General features: G+C 38.9%; 1 protein-coding gene across 5 annotated transcripts in view; it reads left to right on the top strand.

Moving 5' to 3' along the window:
* The window catches only part of osp (myosin phosphatase Rho interacting protein outspread), a 310,065-nt gene that overhangs the window by 263,762 nt on the left and 30,005 nt on the right, over nt 1-16,298 (top strand). For all 5 annotated transcript variants that reach the window (XM_073087443.1, XM_073087441.1, XM_073087440.1 and 2 more), the window contains exon 4: nt 9,635-9,823. In XM_073087443.1, the coding sequence (XP_072943544.1) occupies nt 9,635-9,823 (189 nt within the window). The remainder of the gene's footprint in view (nt 1-9,634; nt 9,824-16,298) is intronic.

Here is a 16,298-nt window from a genome sequence, read left to right as displayed (position 1 = left end):
ATACTGACTTCAGTGACATTAAGAAAATCAAGAATTTTGTACCAACACTGAACTAAGAGGCATCTCAAAGTTCAGAGGGATTGACTCTAACGGGATGGGCATAAAGCATCACTTAGTCTTTAACATACCTACGTCTAACTGAAAACCAGTAAAGAGACCAACCCGCCGCCGCTTCCGAGGTACTTAATACCCAGCATTGACGTTAGAAAAAGGGCTTATCTTAAACCGAAGCACTTAACGGACATCCAGCGACTGGTCAAAGCGATGCCATCAATGTCAATGTTAGCGAAAGAGAGATAAAGAGCTAAAACACACGCTTTTAGGACCACACGCGGCAAGATAAGGGTTATCCAAAACTATGCGTTTTTTAAGTTCCTGCCTACAAATTTAGTGCGATATGACACCAAGTATTGGCTCAAGCACTCTGACTCAAGCATTCAGTTTTAAAAACAGCATTTTGGTTTCGCGCTAAAGTGATCGGTGTCCTTTTCGGAACTCTAATATTGAACAGTAATAATAACAGTAACAGATAGGTATTAAATGCTTGAGACTTCATAATGTAATAAGTTAAACTTCAACATCAACAAATTTATCTCCTAAGGCACCTAAATACAAGTCGGAGGCTTCTATCATTCATAGATCTATTTTCAATAACCTCTTCACAAATTCCAGAATTGTATGACAAAATGTATTACTATGTGAAAACAACATTATACCGCATTGTTTTAAGTAATAATCATCTATTGTCCGAAAATCATCACGTAATCTCCTACAATTTCAATATGAATAGTACCGTTCGATCCCATTTAGTTCAGTGATGCGCCGGCGCAGGAAGCGTCGTAGAGGAAGCGGTGAGACAATGCGCCATTGTGGCGGGTAATTACCCGGGACACACCACCTCATTGTCGTCTGACCCACTTCTGATGCCTGGATTGGCCGGCAAACTCATTTAGGGAGCTTGCACGTGTACGTGTATTTCGTTTACCACCTTTAGATTGATTTTTTCTATCAAGGGTGGCCGTCCTCGTCGCTGCGTAGAGGATTTCGAGATCTCCAAAGGAACGCAACCGGAGTCCTCTTAGCGCTTTGCCCCGTCGGGCTCCGCCCAGGTGAATATAACGCTCGCCACTCGTCTGGTGTGCATGACGGTTTGCGACCACACATATCGCCGTCCTTCCCGGGGTCGCTGGCCGGACGCTTCGAGCTCCCACTCTTGCCGTCCGCAACCCCCTTTTAGTCGCCTCTTACGACTATTCTGGTCCTTGAACTATAGGGACATTAATCTATTTATCCATCTATCAATTTTTTTAAACGTATCTCCAGGGTGCTTTACAAGACCCACACGTATCACTACGTCCCATTACAATACAATGAGCAATCAACCGACAGATTACTAACATCTTATCGTGTGTCCACAGGAAGAAACTTTTTTAAGACATCGTCCGAAATGTTACTTATATCATGTATGAATAAATTCATTATATGTGACATAACTCATCGTTGAGAGGAGTTAGTGTGACTTATAGTGGATAGCACATTTTAATTAAGTCTTAGGAAACTACCCATAAATTGTTGTATGTTTGATTTTGAAGTGATTACAGTATCATACTCATGTTAACAATAACAATGTATCATAGTGGCTTAGGAACACTGAACATTGCACACGTGATTGTATATTGAACGTACGCAATGATTTATTTTTTCTGTAATCTTCTATCCATAACGCTATGGACAACTCTAACCCTAAGACCTAAAATGGTACGCCTTACCTATTTTTCCCTTACCACACCCATGAAACCAGAACACAGCATAATATTATTATTATAAAGCAGAAATAGGTTAAGCGGTAGTGGTAGTACGGTAGAACCCGCCCTACTCGAACCACGAGGAGTTCTATAGTATAAATATAAACCCATATTACCAAGTGGTTGAATAAAACGCGTGCGTACCCGCGAGCGGTAACACGTATTGGCTCGTTAGCAAAGTTACACAGCCTTTATGAATATGCTTCTAGGCTAACGAATCCTCCGCGAGATTGTAATACATTTACAATGATTACTTCATAACCATTAAATCAACATATTTTAATGAACACACATACGGACAAGTTAATCGATTCCATCAGTTTACACCATCGCAAACAAAGAAAATAAACTGTGCTCCGATAACGATCTCAATGAAAACGTAGAGATAGTGTGAAATAGAAATGGCATTTGCAATTCTCACTACAAGTACAAGAAATATTTGATTGATACAAAAGTCTGATATATGAGCAAATTTCATTTATGAAAACAAAATAAATATTCATGAAATAATAAGATTAATGAATTATTACATTTTGTGAAAATACATAGAAAATCGTGCCTGATGCTGAACCGTTAGGAACAGTAGGCGGCCTTGGTCAGATCGGCTATATATCCATTAATCAATATTTACCGTCAGGTGGACTGCATGCTCCTTTGCTTATTATAACAATGATTATACAAACGAGCGAATAAATTATTTTTATCTATGGAAAGATTCATGCCTTTTCTATTCGTTATGAATTCTGCGTTTGTAAGTGAGATTCCGAATCGATTATTGGATTAATCGATTCTCGTAATAAAGTCCAATTGATCGCTGATTGTGATTCTTTGAACGCGAGATATATTCGCTGGTTCTACAGTTTACGATCACGTTAACATGAAAAGAAAGTGTTTAAGAGAAATGGATAGATGTTAATTAATTCAGCAATTATTGTTTCATTCGTGATGCTCTCTACTGTTTTTATACAATGGCAACATTGTTAGAATTGTAAGTTAGAGTTCTTCGTGGGTCGATTCCGAAGGCACTACCGCCACAACGCCACTGTGTTTTGCATCACAGTATGTTAGTATTAAACACTGCTCTTTCCTAACTTAAAAAATGGTTAGGGCGTACTAACACGAGGTATTCCTACTTAGTCCTTACAAAACGCATCAGAGGCTGCTATGTCTTTAATGTCTTCAACTGTGTTTATAGTTGTTTGACTTCCACAATTAGTGACTTACCATTAGATGAACACGTTTGTTTGCTGCTTAAAAAATCCTCCAACAAGCTGGCGCAATCCAAACCAATCGGTGTAAAGTAACAGCATCGGAGGCATTTGCCAGCGGAGCTAATAACCGAGCGGGCAGCAGGCAACGGGCAACAGGGAAGCGAAACAATGAACGGCAATCGGAGTAAATCTGACTGACCGCCGCGATCCGCATCGAGCCGCGGGCGGCCCGCCGATACAAAAAGCATTGATATCGCCGCCGTAATAGCAATGCAAACAAAGCCGCAGGTAGGAAGTGCGCGGGATTGGACGGTGGTCCAAGTCATGAGATACAGCTTGTTCATTTTTTTGTGAATTGTTTGGTAGGTTGATGTTGATGATGTATGATGATGCACGCTACCTTGTGCGTTACACTTGTTGAAAGTAAATCTTAATCTTGTTGTTATAAAAGACATATGTATGGCAATGGCACCACTACCTTATTGAAGCGGAACTAATATGTATTGTAAGCAAAAATATATTAATCGATTGATTAAAACGTGTAGTGCGTTGTTGTGGAATACAAGATAATTTCTATTAATTGTACGTTAAAAGTGTTAGTATCTTTACACGTATACTATGGTTTATGGACTTTTGTAATGAAATAGTTAATTACCCATAAAATTATTGCTATTAGGCATAGCGTACTGTTTATCTTAGTCAATTAAATTGAATACTGGTAAATCAATAATTTTGTCAATCACAGTTATTACTGAGCGTGCTATTACTTTTCACTTCCGATAACTCGTGCCTTTACTATGATCATTAAGTTTATCACATCAATTAACTACCCTATTAACAATTATGTTCGCCGTTATTCGTCTATTAGTCGTCAATACTTGATGAAATTAATTTCTTTAAAATTGTTTTTTGCAATTGTGCAGCAATTCTAACGTTATACGATTAGGGGCATTCTCTAAGGGGATTAGCGTCTCGAAAATCTTATTTTATTGTCGAGACATGAGTTAATTGGACTTCATTTTTTTATTATTATAAACGACAGAATATTAAGAGAAGCAGACGAGCAAGTAGTCCATCAGATGGTAAGTGGCTACTGCCGCCCATGGACGTCTGTAATGAAGCCCAGATAGGTTTAGATTCCTACCTAAGGTCGGTGACAGATGCGCCGCTATCTCTGAGGACTAAACTGGAACGACTCAGAAGAGTATGTCTCCCTTACCAGACACACACACCACATGTTATTCGGTAGAAATTCAGCTGCCACACCACACCACAAAGGATTCTACCACCTTCAACAAATTCCAATTTGTTTCAAACTATTCGAAATTGTGACGTGTTATGACTCGATCTCGTGTACCGTTATTATATATCCCACTTCCCGCTTCCGCCTCCAGCTCGGGCGGTCGCGTGCTCGGCAATCATTCCGTCACAGATTGCGGGCCGAAGCCCCCGCAGATAATTTTTGTTACTGGTACACTTTCCCGTAAACATGTCGGCCGTTCGCGCCGTCGCTCATTTGCCTATGAATTATACTGGGCTATTTGTTTACCACCGTTATACACAATTTGCTGGGATCGCAACCACCGGAGTAATTCTATTCCGCCTGATCGGTTGCCCGCTACCGAGCTCTATTGCATCTACTGAAGTTATTGTTTCTAGTCCTTTATCTTGATATATAGAAATGGGTATTGGTAGGTAAGGTTCAGTAATCTATACACTCTAATATCGTTTGACCGATCATGAAAGTTGTCATATTTTATCAATCGTGAGTTCTACGAGATGGATCACGGGCCTGACTTCATAAAGGTTATTAAATTTTGGCCTACGATGAGGAGGACATTAGAAGAAGATAGATGAAACCAGAGTATTCAAACGTTAAAATATGCGCACTTATAGATTTACGTTGATACTCGGTACCGTTAAAATGGTACAAACGATTACAAAGTTTCTAAGCCTACTTTCCGATGAAAATAAGCGAGCTTGTTATTCAGTGGCCAGTTTAAATCAAGTCCTTTCTACTAGAAATCATGGTGATAAACATCATTAAGTGGCATCAGTTTGAACAAGTTACCATACATCGTATTAAGACGTAGAAATCACATAATCGCTCCACATTTGATAACCACCTATGATCGGCCGCGTTGCCAGGGTTACCCTAAAATATACATTTTTTCAATCTTCCTTCTATACTTATGCTTATGCTATTTTCAGTAATAAACAGCGACTTACAATTTGTAATGCTCCCGTAGCGTATTTGATTTAGTTGAATTCTAGGCGTTGTTTCTTTCATTAGGTACATGTCTTTTCTATTGATCTGTTAATTTCGATGTACACTCGAAGTTCTAAAAGAATTGTCTAAAAAAGATTAGCGGACATTATTACATTAGTGCTTTCACATAACCACACATGGATACTAGTATCCATTATTAGGAAATTAGGAATACATTAATAACAACATGACTTGTCTTAAACATCTGTTTGAACGGCTATCAAATCTGAAATCTTCTGCGCATTACCACTGCAAAAGGAAACTCAACTTATAATTTTAATACAACTAATTTTTTGAGCAACTGGCAACCCTTAAATAAATGCAAATCGCGCAAGTGACACCGGTGGACACTGGAGCTCCTATTAACACGGCGCGGCTAATCTTCGAATCGGACGGTGTTGCCAGCCTAATGGATCACCCCGCGAACGGGGAGCGAGCCCAATTAGGTGTGGCGATTGCGAACTGCCCCACTTGTCCCGATTTAATATTGCTGCTACTGGCAACATTAATCTACCATCGTTGAATCTTGAACGCTGTCGATGTGTAATAATGTTGATTTGTTTTATTTTATGTTTAATGACATATAAATTGTTTTGTATGTTCACGATTAACTTTCTATGTACTCAAGAATAATAATAAATACTATGTCGATGTGAAAGTGGAATATATTAAGAGTTGAGAAAAGCATGCCTCGGATCCCATTTCGACACATTCATAACCATAGCCCTTAACATACTTTATCGCGGCTATCCCATTGACCTTTATCTATTTAAAGCCTGCGTGCGTGGGGTCCATAACTCTTTGGATAATCCGCAACATACCGACGCCGCGTGGGCGTGCCGGCTAACTGTTCCTCGTCCATTAACCGAGGGTAACAGGCCGTGATAGGGACGATAAATAAAAACTCTCTTTTAATTTAAATAAATCCCATATTTTCGACTTTACGCATTTACAGTAATAATCCTCCCAAAAACTCGAGTCACATCTCGTGATAATAACGCATTGATCACGTATGATCCGGCTCGAAGGACCAGAAATAATGTAACCACATCTCTCTACTGAGAACTAACAGTAAATTGAAAATCTACTCAGTCGCTCCAACTGGGCACCGTTCCCAACATTTAGCTGAGATACCACTATCCTCCCCATAAATATCCCATAAGCGTCGTAGCAAACTGTTCGCTACCCCGTAACCAATCTGTAATGTGGCAACTGCTACGGTCGCCACACAAAGAGGAGCCGTCCTCTCTTAGACTCACACCTTGAATAAGCTCCAATCGGGGACAGATGGGAGGTCACTGAACACTGGCTATAACTAGTCAGGATTCGTTAAAGGTGCAAGGCTAATTGTTTTGTGCACTGAATCAAGATTTATAACGTAACGCAAAGTGATACCCTCCTAATTCAGGAACATTAGTCTCGTATCTCTCTTTAACTTAAACGCGCTTATGTTTAGATACAATAAAGTTTTAATCATAATATTAGGTTAAGCGTAGCAATAAACAGTGATTAGATCTAGACATTTAATGTACCAATACTTTGAGGAATTTGTATTTCAGATCTAAGTATTGAAATACTATTGCTGACTCATACATTGTTAGCATCTTATCAAAGCACCGTTTTTCCAATATTTTCCGTGTTATTATACATTTGTATTGTATTTTTTTCTATTTTAATAAGGATATGTCGTTCTTTATTTGAATTTGTATTTATTGTAAATGTATATGTATGAGGATAAGAAGCACTAAAAATAAAATTTATCTAATCTTAAATACTGAAGTCAACAATGCAGGGTTGTAAACGTTTTTCTACTTGCAATTATCGCAACCTTTTTTGTCTAATACTAGATGCACTCGAGTCTAAACCCTTCGATGTTAATGATCGAGCTTTGTCGTCCTCAAATGGGAATACGACTGCTAGGAATTTACCTCATCCTCAATTCCATTGAATGGCTATCGCAGTCCCGCTACACCGAAATTATGTGCTTTGATCGCATGGGAACCATTGCATAATCCTGTCACTGGAGTTATTATATCCAGATCTCCAGCACACGATGCTATCAGCTCCGTTATGTCCATTTCTCCTTTTCTTCGGTTCTTACATTTCCATCTTTATAATAACAAGCAATGAATACAGTTACAAGGGAATCGTTGAAGCGGACGTCTCTCACCTGACAATGAAACACGCCCAGCACCGGCCGACGTCAAATTAGACCATTTCGGGAGACGAAAGTCTCGTAATAAATCTCGTTGTCTTTGTCACTGTCGCATTGTTCGCGCCGTGATTAATAAAATTCGATATACGCTTATTGTAAGATCGAACGCGGGCTGGTTCCATTCATTGATTTTAATTGGTTTTATCGTTAACATTTTACGTGAAAGTTTTCACTTTTTCGCTCGACGTCAGTTTGGCTTTGGCTGGCTTTCACCTGTTTGTGTTGGTGCAGTCCCGTTGCAACGATACGGCCGGGGATCTATTTTAGAAACGGTCCCCGGTACGCGACTGGGCGGTGCTCGTCAGCCGCTGTGATGACTGTGCCGATTTGGTGCAAGGGACAAGCGAACTGAACGAAGATTCAATTTAATTCATTTCATTGCAATAATCGAACGTCAGTTGTTTTGACATGTTTTATTAAACATCGGTGTTGTTTGTTTTTATTTTCATACAAACACAGTACAATTATTTCAATATTAACTTTGATTGACTGCAATCGTGGGGATGCCAAACACGCATTATTTTAACAATAAAAGTATATAATATTAACTAGTATGGACAACGATCATATTATTTTGATAAAGATATTTATGCACACTGTATATCGAGAATTTCTTTAACAATTTTTTTTTGCGTACTCCATGAATTTAAATTGAATTGTATATGATTAATTTGGCACCAAACATCAATCTATTGCACCGAAGGACGCATTGGTCATGGTTTCTACGTGTCTACCTGTGATTGCGACTAACCGTAACTGTAACCGTTCGTACCGCTAGAATGAGCTATGGCGTCTCGTAATTACAAATGTTAATTTACAAATTGCGGCGATTAGTTCGAGAGGAAGGGGGCACAGTTCATCAGGCCTCAAGGTCAATTTAAATTACAGATTCAAACTGCGTTGGAAAGTTTCAAGGTCAGACGCTATTTGAATTGTTAAGTGCGATTCACGTTCAGTGTCATTGATAAAAATGAAACAAGGAAACTATTTTTCGTACATAGGTAATTTTCAAACAGAACTTTGGATGATCTTATTATTGGTCAGCCAGTCACATGGAAACTTTTATTTACTCGACAATTATTTTGAAATGAAGTAGAATTCTTTTAGGTTCGATGGGATCACCGGTTTTTTTTCCTTTTAGGACGGATATGTTGGAGGTTATATTAAAGCCGAAATTAGTATTAACACGATGTGTCCTCAAATAAATAAAATTGCATTTATAACGGTAATCATTCGACTTGAAGCACACTGCATATGCATTCATATATCTATAAAAATAACACATTAAGTTCCATTTTTATCCTAACACTCCTACCGCAGCGAACGGTAGATGCGCAGATAAAAGTCCCGATAAACGAAACCGAGTCTAATAGCATTCCTAATGAGTTGAAAAGTAATTGCGAGCGTCAGAGTGAGCTATTAAAACTAAGCGGTCTGGACATAATAAACTATATTTTGCCGTATAAGCGCGACACTGAGATACTGGGCAGGATATGGGCACACTAAATCATGCAGCCTGGGAGCTATTTCAGTAAATGCTCACATTCGTCTATTTCTTGCCGCCTGCAGAGGAACGTTGTCAGCTAACCACCAAATACACTTAGCCGGCAATCTCCTCGTAATATTCGTTAATGACTCTTAAGTTATATTAATTTTATACCACAAGTTCAGGGCATTTAGTCCTTGAAACGATTTATAATTCTTTTAGCTGGGATTCTTCAAGTTTATAGGAATTTGGAGTGATTCCTCCAATTATATATTACATTTAAAAATGATTATTGCTTTCTAACTTAACAAGTAGAATACTTGTTCTTTCTGTTGTAAAATATAATGTACTTGAAAAAGGAAGTTTTCAAAATTTTGAAATGAACACTTTAATAATTTAATTATTATAGCAAATATTAATTAGGTACTGAAATAATTTTTTATTTTTTTATTTTTTCCTATGTTTCATTTCTCTTCCATTTGAAATAGACATTTAAGTTTTTTGCCTGATCTTGAGGATTTGTTCTCTTGTTCCACGGCCTTTTTCAAATCCGGCTTGTTCTCTAGGTATTTGCCATTGTAGGTACCCTTTAAGACATTTAAGTATCAACATCTAATTACCAAAGACTAATTTAACTCCCTCTTCCAGCCGGACACGGTCCCACAGGCCAGCGTGGACATGACGACGGTGCTGGAGGTGAGCGACGCGGACACGGTGACCGGGCACGCGCACAGCCTGGCCATTACCACGCCGGACCGCGTCACCTTCGTCAAGGGCACCTGCCGCGAGGAGACCAGGTGGTGGGCGGACGTGCTGAGCGTCTACCCGAGGAGTAAGGTGAGGATCTGTTTGCTTAAGCTCAGTTCCAATAGATGCAAGTGGGAAAGATTGAACGCATTTGATGTTAAACTAAAAATAAATCTTAAAGAATTCGTCACAATGAAATATTGTACTTTGGGCCAATTTTATTTTAAATGCAAATGCCTTGTATAAAAAAGATAAAAAGGAATATTTTTAATTCAGCCTGACTTAGAAAGTACCCGCAATTTCGTATAACCGTAATCAATCGGTAATAACGCAGTGCACCGATAAAAGAAAAGGAAAGTCTCGAGGAAAATATGCAGCCAAAATTCAATTCCGCCCTAAATAACGATTCCCTGAAGCCAAATTACAGAGACGATGAAGAACTCCGTGCAATTTATTGCAGCATGCACGGTGTGGTAACAGCCGTCGATATAATTCTATACGTTGGTCAAATTAAAATAAAGCACCGGTGAGCACGAAGCCGCAATCGCTTCCACATTGTGATGCGGCTGTCGGGCCACTTGCGCACGCGCCGCTCCCGCTGCAGGAAGTCGCGCGGCTCATTAACCGTCACTCGGCGGACGTTTAGATACATAAACACTATATTTCGGCGCGACTCTCGATCACTTCTCGGTAATGAGGACATGCGGATGCGTGGAGATTATTGGACGATAAATCGAACGAGGTGCTCATGAGTCAATAATTATGCGAATGGTAATGGTCGCCGATTGAGCGTGTTTCATTGGCGGGGAACGATAAGACCGTACCGCGATAATGCTCTACTTCCGGCGGTACGTAATGGAAGCCTCCAATCCGGTAGTCGATAACTACACAACGCGCGGAATCTTTGAGCGGTGCATAGTGATTGCACACCTGGCGCTGGTGTTGAGATTATGGCGACGTTAATTGGAACCAATCTAAATGAAAGCACATTTAACATTAATTGTATTGACGCAGCTATAATTTAATCAATGGTATTCTAGCCACTTCGCTCAGTTTCATTCAGCATTCCGAAATCGAAACTGTTAATTGAAATTGTTAGAGATGTATGATAATAATCGCATTAATTATTTAACTTTGGTTTATCATTTGTCATCAATTTAGCGTTTTTGCTTGTTAAAATATTTTCGGAAATCTTACTAAAATGTTTTATACATACGGCGTACATTTGGGTGTAAATAAAAATGGTAACCACAGGTATCTCTGCCAAACCTAAAGCTATTCGAAACCATTCCGATTAGCTGAAAATAGGATTTCTTACGTCTAATGAAAATAAAACAAAACAAATCCACAAATTGCATTAACCATTTACGAGTGAGTTCCGGCTACCTAGATACACCGGCTGACTTGCAAGTCGAAACTTGTAAGATGGGAGATTATAGAGTCACTGTGATCTTTCCCCATTTGTTTGGGAGCAGCAGGAAATGCCTCGGGGGAAATCGAGGACAGCACTTGAGATATCGATGGCTACACTTGATTCATGCCCTGACGGGCCGACTCTAATTCAGTAATACTTAAAACTAATGGTTCGTGGAACCAGCCGCGCCTCCTTATTTGTGATGTTGACTTTATATGGCAATAATTCAGTCGCGCTATCGCGATATTAAGATATTAAATTACTAGCGGCAAGCCTCTCAATCGGCTTCTTAATTATCAGCTAGATTAATATTGCCGTATCGAGATAATTAAATGCGCTGTTTGTTTTTCGTAATGCAAGCTTTAAACGCTTAGTGTTTGTAAATAAAAATAGAAATTTTAGACTTAAAGAGCTAGAGAAAAGTAAGCCAAATAGTTGGTACAATAAAACTTTTTTCTTCTGTATTTTGTTAACGATGCCTTGTAATATCTTGAACAAGAAGAAACTATTTAGCTCACGTTAAAAGAATTCATAAAAAGAAGTTAACAACATTCTCATTTTTATACCACGTAACCGCTGTTTCAAAGTTAACTGTGATTACGGAGACACGTCTATTACTTTTTACACAACTGTACGTAATCCAAAGAACAATAAATAAAGTACCTACTATCTTAGACAAAATATGACTATTTGATATGGAAATGTATAAATGTTAAAGAATAAAGTACCTTAGCGAACGGAAGTTTTCTTACTCACCAAAATATGGAGAGCTCTCAATAACAATGACTATTGTCTATAAATAAACTGACGACATGCCCTCATCTTGTAATTAATACTTGCACCTGCCTCAATTATGCATCGAACAGGATGGTGGGGCGAGTTTTTGCCAAGGGGATCCAGATGTAACACAATGCTGTAATAGACCTCTCTAGGAACAATGCGCGCCGTGACGACACGCATCCGACTGGTTCCTCGCCCTTGGCTCCAATTGTTCGGTACTTACGTAAATACTGCAGTTATGAGGGCTTGCTCTAAGTATTTCGAGGCATAACTAGATAACGAAGCAGATTAGACACGAGCTTCAGATATTTTGAAATAAGACGATCTGATACGTTCACTGATTCAGATCGACTCAAAATTCCTGCGTAGATTCCATTAGATCAGTACCAAAACAGCAACAGGTTCTAACGCACATAAAATGTAGATTAAATCCGCCAACAGCTTTGTCAAAACAAAATCCATTTCGATCGAGATTACGATTGGACTTGACAGGTAATTCAGGAAAGGCCGAACCAGTATGCCCGTATCCGGCACTGGCAATGGTCTGATTAAACAGTGCCACCGTTTTACCATCGGTTTAGTAGTTATTCATGACCCGTGCGGTTTCGAGGTCAGGGTAATTTTTCAATTGTTCGTAATCGCCGCTTGATCGGTTCCAGTGAATTTGGTCTGTCAGAGTGCGCGGCCCAGTTCGCGGCGCAAATGGCCCGACGCAATTAGCCCGGGATCGAGTTACTGCGGCCGCGGTTCTGACTCACATGACTTAGATCCTTGGACCTCTTAGATTTCATTTTAAAATAGATCTAGTTTATTGTGGCGCTTAAAAGGCCGTTTATTTATAATCATAACAAAGACACGATTCCGCTAGATTAATTACATTTTGATAATGAGAAAACACGATTGGTTTAAACCACTTAATTGCCCGAACTACAAGTGAATATTAAATTGAAAGCGACAAAAACAAGAATCCAATCATGAGAACGATCATATCCCATACATTATCGACGCGAGTGATACATTATTATGCTACAATTCATAACCGTCTATGCCTCGCAATTCCTCCTTCGTATCGGCCACTTAATCTATATTCATGCAAAGACATTGAACTGGAGTGGTGGGCAGTAAAAAGCCACCACACTCTCGACAGTGGTGCCGTACGTCAGAACGAGTGCCGCCGCGTTATCGATGGATCTCGCTTTTTTCCGCATCTCGCCTTCCGCAGATAACAGCACATGACAGCCACATGAGTAAGCACCAGAGAGAGTACGGATATTGAGCTACATACAACTGATTTACGATATTGACTCATTTAGATTTACTGCTGTGCGTAATAGTGTTTGATTCCTTATGAGCCTGGAATGTCCAAGATATGTCGTTAATTGACAGTATGGCTTGCGTATGTTAATATTAAATTAAATAACAAAATAATTAATTTGCTTGGCCAACTTTCTCGAGTAACTACAAAGATATCTAACGGAAGCCATTAACACCTATTTATATCTAGTAGATACGAAATTCAGACGCGACTACCTCAGAAATAATTAACTCCTAAAAGAAAAAGTAGAAAATATTACGTAATATATTTAAGCAGTCAAAACTTACAAGCTCGTTTTGAAGTTAAGTGTACAATAATATTCAAAAGCCCCTTTTAAAGGGACATAATCGCTCGAACAACGACATACGTGACATTTTGAAGTTGCAACCGGTACGCGCAATGCGTTTTTGTTGTATCTGATGATCTCGAGTTCCGTTGTAACCGCTGCCGTTCCGTTTTCAATATCCCGTATTATTGTTGTTATTACAATGTAAATAATCATATGTATACAGTATTCGCTTCATACGATCTTCTGAAAGAGATGTCCGGAAATTTGGAATCTGGGAGTGTTTTCGGAAATGATGAAGATGAACAAGCCATCTATCTTTGCTTTTGAGATCCACTACTAAACTTCTATTTCTCGGCTTTTCTTATACATACGACAAGAACGAGTTACTGGATCACGAGCTCCAAAAAGGTCATAAACCAATTTAGAACAGCCTATCATGTTCTATACTAAGATGACATTTTATAACTCATACATCACAGTATCGTGGAAAAAAAAATTGACAACAACAATAGAAAGCATTTGCAGTTATCAGTATTCTCACGAACACAAAGGGAAGGCACACCACTTTTGCAGCAGTGGACCTTCGAAGACGTATGGGAGTAGCAGTTGCCCCACTTCCACAGATCTGTACCGACCAGTATACAGTTCTGGAACATTTATGCCAATATCTCCACATATTCATCGAAACATTGCAACAGATTTCTTTAGTCAGAAGTCTTAATTAAAAATCACCATAAAAGTGCCGTGTACACTAAGTACACGAGCCTAAGCAATGTTGTCTTCTAATATCCTATTACGTACCGCGTGGATTGAGATCGCACACGAGAACCGGTGGCAATTAACCATGTTTTTTTGCGATCACGCGGAAACAGAACTCATTCGCATCCGAACAAGCCGTAATCGGACGTTGGTGGACGTGAGAGATGCTCTATACATTTTCGGTTGATTTGTTACAGAAATAAATATAAATAAAGCGGTGTGTCACCGTTATAGCGATACCATAAAATACACTGCAAGGCTCTTGCCCTGTAAACAGTAAATTAAATGAAAAAATTAAAATGAAATATGTTAGGGACATATTTAATTTTGAAATCATCTTCACCTTGCGGTATTGTCTTTGATAACTTCTCCACGACTCATAAGACCCATTTGAAAAGTTTTTTTTTTACTTCATTGTTTTAGTATAACTCCTGCGAATTTCCAACATTCCAACATTGTTGCAAATGCAGCGACAGCTCGTGCGGGTTCACTTATTCAATTGCTTGTCTTGTCTTATAATATGAAATTCTACGATCCTGTTCCACCGGATACGTGTCTAACTACCCTTCCCTCAGAAGCTCAATAGAAATGCGACCAATTAACGCCGACCACCGAACAGAGTGGTGGAACGCGATTAAATCTATAGCGAGAATTAATGAAGGCGATTATCTTATAGCTACTGTTATACATCAATGTCTATCCCGTTAATTAGATGTTGGAAACTGTGCGTTTAAACATGGCGCTGGGTGCGGCTCCGGACCTGCTATGGGGTCCCATAAACAAGAGAGCAGCTGACTGTCACCTTATCGCGAATCTACGGGCCTGATAAAAAGTCAACGTCATTATCTTAGCGGTGGTCGGATCGTTCTGCGTCTAACCGTTTGACAAGTAATGCTTCCAATGCACCACGATTTGTAGTTTCATTCTCATTATCCGCCTTGATTTTCTGTTAACCCACACCTATGTATGAACCCATGAGGTCACATACAATAACAGCAGCTAAATATCTATACAGTACATAAACAGATATATCTCGCGATTCTATTAAAAATTTTATGAGCACTTTTTTACCGATGACTCAGATTAGATTGAAGAGCTATTCATAGTGAGAACATAAAAATAATTGGTCAAAACATAAAACAATTCGGTGTCGGTGCGCCGGCGCCGTCCCGTTAACGCGGAGATAGATTCGATTGCGCCCGCGCAGTTAAATTAGGGTTGTCAGTAAGATATTTGAACTGCGAAATACTGGGAGGGAATTAAATAGATTTGTCTGAAGAGAGCAGACAATGAGATAAGGTAAAACTAAAATATGTGTATGAAAATCAAAATCTTAAGTTTAATTGTTCTAATTAAGGTACCTAAATAATGTTTCAGTTATTGATGTAATGTTATTTTTATGATGCAATCATTATAATAACATGTATTACTACCATTAAACATTGAAAAAAAAATGTGACAAAAGCTTTACTGGTTACTTATAAATAAATAAAATTTCGAAAGTTCTAGTTAAATTCGAAACTTTAAATTCCATTTCGGTACCTGTATGTATGTATAATTTCCATTACAGTCAGTTTAAACTTTCTCGCTGAAAACGATTCGCTGGCAACCCTAATCCTCGGGTCGCTGAACTGATTGATACCTTTCTAGATCACTGCACCGCCTTTTTACATGTATACTTCCTGTTTATTATGCTTGGGACCTTTGTTTTGAATGACGATGGTTTTTTGCCAAATATGCTCAATACAATGATCCACTTTGATCCAAGTGCCAAAACCGTTAAGATTTTGCAATATACCGCAACAATCGAGATGTATTTATCTCTTGTTTAGTAAGTTACGCGGTTTTACTGAGAATCAATCAGGCGTCTAATAAGATTGATTTTCAAAATTAGTGACTTAACATGATGGAAAACTTCGTATTTCGACTCCAGTAGGAAAACCGCTAAATCTATTCCTGTCTTATAATATCGGTGTTCAGCTCTATTGTTTTCTGGTTTGAAGAGAGA

The sequence above is a fragment of the Epargyreus clarus genome, unplaced genomic scaffold (assembly GCF_041222505.1).
Source record: "Epargyreus clarus isolate Ecla_fem2 unplaced genomic scaffold, WU_Ecla_fem_2.2 ptg000026l, whole genome shotgun sequence".
Lineage (NCBI taxonomy): Eukaryota > Metazoa > Arthropoda > Insecta > Lepidoptera > Hesperiidae > Epargyreus > Epargyreus clarus.
This window is presented reverse-complemented; position numbering and strand designations above follow the sequence as displayed.